The 8,856-nt window shown below is 34.8% G+C and overlaps 2 protein-coding genes across 3 annotated transcripts; both read left to right on the top strand.

Moving 5' to 3' along the window:
- Window positions 1–358: 358 nt before the first annotated feature.
- Window positions 359–4,274, top strand: LOC127131655 (DEAD-box ATP-dependent RNA helicase 36). Of its 2 annotated transcripts, XM_051060592.1 has the most exons (6): window positions 359–1,184; window positions 1,610–1,932; window positions 2,690–2,893; window positions 2,977–3,058; window positions 3,327–3,425; window positions 3,580–4,274. In XM_051060592.1, exons 1-6 carry the CDS (start codon window positions 591–593, stop codon window positions 3,808–3,810), a joined length of 1,533 nt encoding a protein of 510 aa, XP_050916549.1. In that variant the 5' UTR covers window positions 359–590; the 3' UTR covers window positions 3,811–4,274. The 2 variants fall into 2 exon arrangements, with proteins under 2 accessions (XP_050916549.1, XP_050916597.1); XM_051060640.1 differs by lacking the exon at window positions 3,580–4,274 and having other exon boundaries at window positions 3,178–3,424.
- A 3,435-nt stretch (window positions 4,275–7,709) lies between these two features.
- On the top strand, window positions 7,710–8,460 carry LOC127131581 (SKP1-like protein 14). The gene has a single exon (XM_051060517.1). The coding sequence runs from the start codon at window positions 7,831–7,833 to the stop codon at window positions 8,359–8,361; it is 531 nt and encodes a 176-aa protein (XP_050916474.1). The 5' UTR covers window positions 7,710–7,830; the 3' UTR covers window positions 8,362–8,460.
- Window positions 8,461–8,856: the final 396 nt, after the last annotated feature.

Genomic DNA, 8,856 nt, shown 5'->3' with positions numbered 1-8,856 from the left:
AACCAACCGAAAAATGGCCTACTCAATAACATAGCTTAGAAATAAATAGTGTTATGCTACCGAAGAAATAAGAAGTGTTTAAATTATTTTTTTATCTTATTAGTGTCTAGACTCTTTAAATTTTTCTTAAAATTCAATAAAACCTTAAAGATTTTTTAAAATCAGGTAAAAATTTATATCTTTTTTTAAAATCATATTATATTTAAAAAATCCAATAAAAAAATTTAGAATTTTAAAAGTTTCAATAATATATTTGAAAAATCCAATAATTTTTTAAAAATTTAATAAAAATTCATATATTTTCCAAAAATCCAATAAAAGTTTCTAAAATTATTCAAAAATTTAGTAAAAACCAGAAATTTTTAAAGTGAGGGTGCCCAGTATGAAACCTCGTTATAGGTGCTGCAACTCAGAAAACAGAAAACGCAGGGAGTTGATAAGAAAATTTGCTGCTGATGAAAAATCAATTACACTCAATCGCAAAAGCTAGAAAACAGTAGATTGAAGACACTGGAACGCTTCTATTCAGTTTACTCCAAAAACCAGACCCAAATAATTTTTAACAGAGCAATTTATTTTTGAGCAACACAATGGATGAATCACAACACATAGTAGACCAAAACTTCCCACTCTTCAAACCATCTCTCAAACCCTCCATAAACCATTCACCCGCCGCCACAATTATCCCTCAAAACGACGTCGTTACCCATGAAAACCCTAACTCCATCACCGAAAACACCGCCACTTTCTCCGAGCTCGGCTTATCGGAATGGGCGGTGAAGACTTGCAAGGAGCTCCGAATGCGAACTCCACGCCGCGTGCAGCAGTACTGCATCCCGAAGATTCTAGAAGGCCGTCACGTGATTGGAATCGACGAGACCGGCAGTGGTAAAACAGCTGCGTTTGCGCTTCCTATACTCCAGCGCCTAGCTGAACATCCGTTTGGTGTGTTTGCACTCGTGGTGACGCCCACTCGCGAGCTTGCGTTTCAGCTGGCCGAGCAGTTTCGGGCTCTTGGATCCTCACTCCGCCTCCGTGTTGCGGTGATTGTCGGTGGTATGGATATGCTTAGACAGACTAAAGAGTTGGTCGCCAGGCCTCACCTTGTTATAGCTACTCCCGGAAGAATCAAAGTCTTGCTCAAGGATAATCCTGAAATCGCTCCTGTTTTCTCCCGGACTAAGGTAAACTGATGCAGTTGATTTTATGCCGATTTCATATGGAAGTATGGTCCTGGATAGAATATTATGGCAAAACTTGATCTATGTAATCTATCCTCCGTAGTGAGATTGTTTTTATAAAAAACTTAATTGAGCGGAAATTGCATAAACATTTATATATAGGCTATAGATTATTTTCATGTAATCCTCAAGAGTTTATGGAGATAAACTTAAAAGGGCTTATGGACATGTTTGTTTCTATAAGCTATCTCAAATAGTCTCACCACAAGAGCTAACCATGATTAGAATCTGTTACATGTGTTGGTAATCAAAATGGGATACTTTACTTTGTGTGATTAAATAGTATAAATATTTATGCATTTATTTGTTTTAAAACATTCTAATAAACATTATTATGATAATGCTCTACCTGACACTTGCTTTTGTAGTTTCTTGTCTTGGATGAAGCAGATCGGGTCCTGGATGTTGGGTTTCAGGAGGAATTGAAATTTATCTTTCAGTGCTTACCAGAAAACCGGCAAAACCTATTCTTTTCTGCAACCACAACTAGTAATTTGCAAAAGTTGCGTGAGCGTTATCAAGATAAGCTGTATGCCTTTGAGGCTTATGAAGGGTTTAAGACAGTTGAAAAGCTTACCCAACAAGCTGTATTCATCCCTAAAAATGTGAAGGATGTATATTTGTTGCATATCTTGTCTAAAATGAAAGATATGGGAATTCGGTCTGCCATTGTCTTTGTCTCCACTTGCAGGTATCTGTTTAGATAATGATTTCTTTTATATTTTTCATATCCATTTTTTGTTGTCTGTATAATGGCACACAACTCATTTTTCTTCTCTTTGGTTCATAATAACTCATATATCTGGGTGGGGTCGTGTTGCCACTTTCAAATCTTACATTGATTAAACAAGTCTACCTATTATCAGTTTTGTAGCTAATATAAAGATGAGTTTCATTTACTTGTATCCTAAGAGGTAAACTGAAATTGTTAAGCCAAAATAAATGTAAATAAGATAGGAGTATAGTTTCATTTACTTGTATCCTAAGCAGTGTTATCAAATAGCAGCACACCATGGCCGCTATGGCGGATATACATAGCGGGTTTTGGGCTCGCCGCAATGGTAAATATCGGCCGATATTGCGGATTTTTCTGCCATAATCCGCTATAACGGCGCTGCAAAGCGGCCTGTATGGCAGGATTTTGGCTCTCTGCCATGGTCAGCACTGATCCTAAGACAGTTTTAGACATTTTTTGTGCTTTTTATTATTTTGCTTGCCATCAATAACTGAGCTTTTATTCTTGCACACTGGAAAAAGTAAGTAACAAATAGGATAGGAGTATAGTTGTTCTGAGTCCTGCTTGCTTACACTTGGGGGTGCAAGTTGAGGTCTAGTAGTGGAAGTGTTTATGACAGATTGACAGTTATCCCCAAACTAACATATTATTCTAACCAATAACGTGTGTGTATTTTATTTTATAGTTACTCTTAACAGTTCCAAAATTGCAGAGATTGTCATCGTTTAAATTTAATGCTGGAAGTACTTGATCAAGAAGCTGCAGCTCTATATTCATTCAGATCACAGGCTCAGAGGCTGGAAGCACTTCATGAATTTAAATCAGGAAAGGTTCCTATATTACTAGCAACTGATGTTGCCGGCCGCGGTTTGGATATTCCTACAGTTGACCTTGTTATTAATTATGATGTTCCAAGGTTACTCTTCTTTTCCAATTTTGTTATTTTTTTGTTTGTCTTTGAGGAATTTAATGAAATATATTTTAAGTATTCACCTGTAGGATTCCACGAGATTATATCCATCGTGTTGGTCGTACTGCAAGAGCAGGTAGAGGGGGACTTGCTCTGAGCCTTGTCACCCAGGTAAACACTATATTTAAGATATGATAATCATGTCGAGTCCTTGTGGCTATTTATCTTTTTAATACTAATGTTTGGATATTTTATTATGCCCTTAACTACTCTAGTTTCTTGAAGTATAGTTATGTAATGGTGTTGTTTGCTGAGGCATTGTTTGGACTGTTTCAATTGTGACGAAGGTGTTTCATATATTAAATGAGATTATTTTAGGATTCTCATATTTGTTTTGCACTGATTTGCTTTTGTCATCAAATAAATTTGACATTTGCAGAATGATGTTGATCTCATTCGTGAAATAGAGGCCCTTATTAAAAGGCAACTTGATATGATTGAATACAAAGAAAATGAGGTGCTTTCTCTCATGAAAAAGGTATGTTTTTATAGGTGTAGCTTGTTCATCCAACAAATGAATTGCAAATTAGGTTTTGTATTATTGTCTCTTCTTGTTTGTGGCTTGTTAATATTATAGGTTTTTTAAAATCATTTTAATTTCCTAATGACTTGTCTACTTTGATGCATTGTAGGTTTTCAGTGCTAAAAATGTCGCAAAAATGAAGATGATAGATGATGGCTTTGAAGAGAAAGCAAATGAGCGGAAAAAACAGAAACTGAAAATGCTAGAAGAAAAAGGATTATTAAAGCAAAGTAAGAGAAAAAGAAATAAAGAATTTTCAAAGAAAGGAAATAAACATGAAAAAGTGGAAGTGGATGCATCAGCTGATATAGTCTCACTAAAGAAAAGGAGTAAGAGATAGTAAATTATTATACCTAGGAATCAATTCTTAGAATAATAGTTTCTCTTAAAGCCGAAAGGGATTTTGAAGAGTGGAGTGCTTCTTAATAAGATACAAAAATGAAAGACAGAAAAGTCGAGATATATTTTGAAGAATTGGACAGAGAGGAGCTAAATCGTAGTAGTTGCATATAGTCTGTATCCGAATCAGAAGACTGCAGATTTTGATTTGCTGCATCAGAAGATTGTATATTTTGGTTTGGAGTAATCCTGAGTTTAATCCATCAAATAGATTATGCAAATGACGTGCAATTTTGGCTAATCATGATACTACTGATTTTGACTCATTAAATTATTAACAGTGTTTTCCCCTTAGAATTATGTTATATTTTTTGTGGTTTTGATTGTATAAGATTATGGCTACTATTTTTTTGGGAGATCATTATAATGAGAACAAATAGGACCATTAAAAGGACTTCAAGTGAATTGAAGTAGAGCTGATTCCAATCCCTCAAAAATATGGGAGCATTTCTATGGGTGCGCATGCTGAATTATTTTTTTTGAAAATTATAGTAGTGAATGGTCATGTAGTGTTATATAATCCAGTTCTAGGCAAAAAGATTTCAAGTGTACTGTGGGCTCCTACATGGCTACATAAATATTTGTACACAAGTGAGTTATATCTGTTTCGTGATTACAAGTGAAAGTTATTACAGATGGTTGAGACTTATTTGCTCTAACACATAAGTTAAAGACTTCAAATACTCAAGTATTAAAGCAAGATATTTCTGACACTATATCAAATTATTTACAGATTTGGGTAATAACTTATACTTGATATACAATTAGAGGTGTAAACAAAATACAATTTAGAAAGATTCTAAGACTTAAGAACTTCTAAAATATTCATAATGTTAAGAGTTCTAAGTCTAACAATTTTGACAGTGTAACTTCTCTTTGAATATCAATGAACAGAGGCCGTAGCGTATTGCTTTGCCGTATGGTCGATTTCTTCTTATGTTTGCAACTTCTTATATAGAGAAGAGGGAAAAGAGATGTTGGAGACTTTCACCAAAAAATTGGTTAACATTTGTACTTGATTAGACACATCGAACACATATTTTTGGGCAAGGGAGGGGAATGTGAACCAGGAGCCACCCTCAGTCATTCCTCCACAGGCGAATGAGTAGTAAGAATAAACAAATAAGGTAATACTGAAGAGGATCAAGAAGAAGTTGGATGACGTCAAGAGATTATAGGTTGAACTGCTGCATGAAGTGTTGTGGACATATCGCACCACCCTCACTTCACCATGAAGGAAACTACTTTTAATCTAGTGTATAGGGTGGACGCCATGGTGCCAATCGAAATTGACACACCGTCATGGCGATGCTTCCAATTCAATGAGAAGGAAAAAAAATACATGGTTGACATGTGTTGCTGACCTAGTTGATGAGACAAGGGATGTCACCCATATTTTTAATTTTTCCCATAACTTAGAGCAATTAGAAGATACAACTCCAAAGTATTTCAAAAAGAAAAGAAGGAAGGTGATCTAGTACTACGACAAGTCGCCGTTCCTTGCCCAAAAGAGAAAGTTGCAATCTAACTCGGAGGAACCTTACCAAATATATCAGAAGTTTCCTAATGGAGCTTACAAGCTCGAAGAGTTGGATGAATGACTATTCCTTAAAACTTAGAATTCAGTCAAATTTAAGATACTATTATAGTTTACTGGTAGGAAGACGAGTCACCAATTTATGAAAACCATTGTAAAATGATTTTTGGTATTTTTAATGAGATTATTACGGTTTGATTGTCAAATAGAATTGTCGGACTTTCATGGGAAGATCCTTTCCGCCCTACGAGGTAATTGAATTTCTAGACGTCCACTAGAAGATCCTTATTGTCCTATGGGATAATTAAATTGCTAGACTTCCAGAAGAAGATCCTTGTCACCCTATAAGATAATTAAATTGTTGGACTTCCACTAGATGATTTTTCCCTCCTTACAAGGTAATTAAATTTTTGGACTTCCACATGAAGGTCCTTTCCGTCATATAGGGCAATAAAATAGTTAAATTTCCACACAAAAATCATAACTAGCCACGAGCAATGACGTTGCGAAGATCTTTCCAAGTCTCATCAGGAAGACTCAACTAAGTCTCGCCTGAGGTACTCAACTAAGCCCCGCCAGAAAGACTCAATTAAGTTTCATCAAGAAGACTCAACTAAGTCCCGTCAACAAGACTCAACTAAGTCTCTCCTCAGTGACTTAACTAAGTATTGTCAAAAAGACTGAACAAAGTCTCGCCTCAGGGGCTTAATTGAGTCTCGTAAGGAATACTCAACTAAGTCTTGCCTAAGGGATCCAACTAAGTCTCATCAGGAAGACTCTCATCTAAGTCTCGCTTGAGGTACTCAACTAAATCCCATCGGGAAGACTCAACTAAGTCTCGTCAAGAAGATTCAACTAAGTCTAGCTTGAGGGACTAAACTAAGTCTTGAAGATTGAATTAAGTTTCACCTAAGGGATTCAACTAAGTCTCGTTAAGAAGGTTAAAGCAAGCCTCGCCCAAAAGATCCATCTGAAGTCTCAAAAGCTCTATGTGAGAGTAAAGTTATATGTGAGAGTAAAGCTTAGACTGGGCTCATGTGGAAACCACGAAGATGAGTAAGGGGATAAAAACACTTCGATCTCTACGGGCCATAATTCTTGAGGGACGATGTAGTTGTATAATTGGAAAAGATCATCGGGGCGGGGCGAAGGCGTACGCTTCACTCTTCGTTCTTCCCAAGTCACCCTTTTATTGGTTTGAGCGTCCCTTTTTCGAACACGTCGCCCAGACCCTTACTGTCCCCTTCCATAACGCGCGCTCGTGCGTAAAACGTGTATTGGGTCAACAAACATTACATAGGAAGTCATGAGATTTAATTACACTCCCTAGATTTAAGAGAATCGACTATCCATTTTCGGAGTGGTTATTACATCTTTGGAAGACTTGGATCCATACCTAAAGGACTTTAAATACATTAGTATCATGATAAACAAGAAGACGAACAACACATGAACACACACATACATGAGTTTCTCACCTCACGGGAGTTAAATCTCAATCTTACAACAATCTTAAAGCCTCTCACATTCTTTAATTCCTAGAGATTATCACATTTTTATACTTTTATCGCATACATAATATAATATACCATATTTGTTATTCTTAAAATTTAATTCGATATTGATTAATGTTTTTATAAATACGGTTAATTATACATTGTGGAAAGAAAAAATAGAAAAAGATGACTAATAATTATGAGTAACATAAAAAAGAAAAATAATTATTTAAATATAATAAAATTTATTAATTGTGTTGGTTGATACATGTAAAAACCTTCTGAAATGCTATTTTCATAACTTTTAGTACGCGTGAAAAGTGATTTTAAAATAGTGAAATAAAGTTAATTAATAAAATGTAAAATTATTTTAATAAAATATAACTTTGTTTAATCGATGTGAAATGATCACCTTACTTGAAACGGAGGAGGAGAGAGTGATATAAAATCATTTGATACCATATATTCCTTTTATCATTTCTAACAAATGTTTCTATTAATTCAAAATAGCTTTATTATATTTATTATTATTATTATTCAAATGGAGTATCCAATAATCATTAAAATTGTTCATAAAGAGTTACAAAAAATATTATTTAATTAACTTAAAATAGAAACAGTGTAAACTTAACTAGTAAGTAAACATATCTTTATGTTTAATATATTAATTAATATTTCAATAATACTTTTTGATCAATATTACTAATATAGAACACAATTTCCTAAAAAAAATCTCCTTATTTACTTATTTGCCCGTGTGAATTCATATTTAACTTTTTAGGGCTAGTGGATTCCAACTCCCCTACCCTATTTTCTCTCTCTATAAATACACTCTGTTAACCCTCATTCCCCATAAACTTTTTTTTTACTATTCGTCTCTTAATTACTTTCTCTCTGTTTTTACCGTCTCTTTTTTCCCCCTGAAATCATGGCTGAAGAAGTTTCATCACAGATGAATTCACTCTCAATCTCCGAAACCAATCCATCATCATCTGCAACGATCTCGCTCGTTTCAGGTGACGACATTGTTTTCAAGGTCGAACCTACTATCGCCAAAGAGATGGAAACCGTTCAATCGTTCATCGACGAAACCGACGGCAAAATCACAACAATTCCTCTCCCCAACATTTCCAGCCACGATCTTCCCTACGTAATTGAATACTGTGAGAAGAGCATCGCCGGAAAGATCACCAAGGAGTTCGAAGCGGAGTTCGTGAAAAAGCTGAACAACGAAGAGGTGAAAGAGCTTTTTCTCGCTGCAAATTATTTGAACATTAAGAAACTTCTGGATTTTTTGAGCCAGGTTATTGCTGATCGAATTGCGAACAAGAGTGTGGAATACGTGAGAAGGTATTTCGGAATTGAGAACGATTTTACGCCGGAAGAAGAGGCTAAGCTTCGTGAAGAACTCGCTTGGACTTTTACTGGAGTTGATCCCGATGATGAAGATGAGAATTGAAATTAGGGATTAGGGATTTTTTTTTTCAATGTCGAAATTATGAAATTGAAATTACATTGTAATTTTTCCCTAATAATATACAATCTGAGTTTGCTTTGATTTTCCTGTTTATGAAATTTAAACATGTTTTAGGTTTTAAAAATAAATTGTTTATTGCTATTTAGTCCACGACAGCTGTCGATTATCAGTTATTACCAATTAATTAACTTACGGTTAGAAATAGGATTCACGAGTGTCATCCGTATCTAATTAGAACTGTAAAATTGGGAATTAGGATTAGGGCGGGGACGGGCGGGGACATTTGGTTTCTTCGTGTCATCCTTGATATCAGATTTTTTTAGTATTTTTTATATGTTTGGATGAAGAATTTCTGATTTTTTAAAGTGTAATATACATTTCTTAAAATAATGCAAAATTTAAATCAAGGATTTTAAGAAAATAATGAAGGATTCTAAAAAAAAAAGGCTCTCCATTTATTTGATTCTTTTAAGCACA

This window comes from Lathyrus oleraceus, chromosome 1 (genome assembly GCF_024323335.1).
Source record: "Lathyrus oleraceus cultivar Zhongwan6 chromosome 1, CAAS_Psat_ZW6_1.0, whole genome shotgun sequence".
In the NCBI taxonomy this organism is placed as follows: Eukaryota; Viridiplantae; Streptophyta; class Magnoliopsida; order Fabales; family Fabaceae; genus Lathyrus; species Lathyrus oleraceus.
This window is presented reverse-complemented; position numbering and strand designations above follow the sequence as displayed.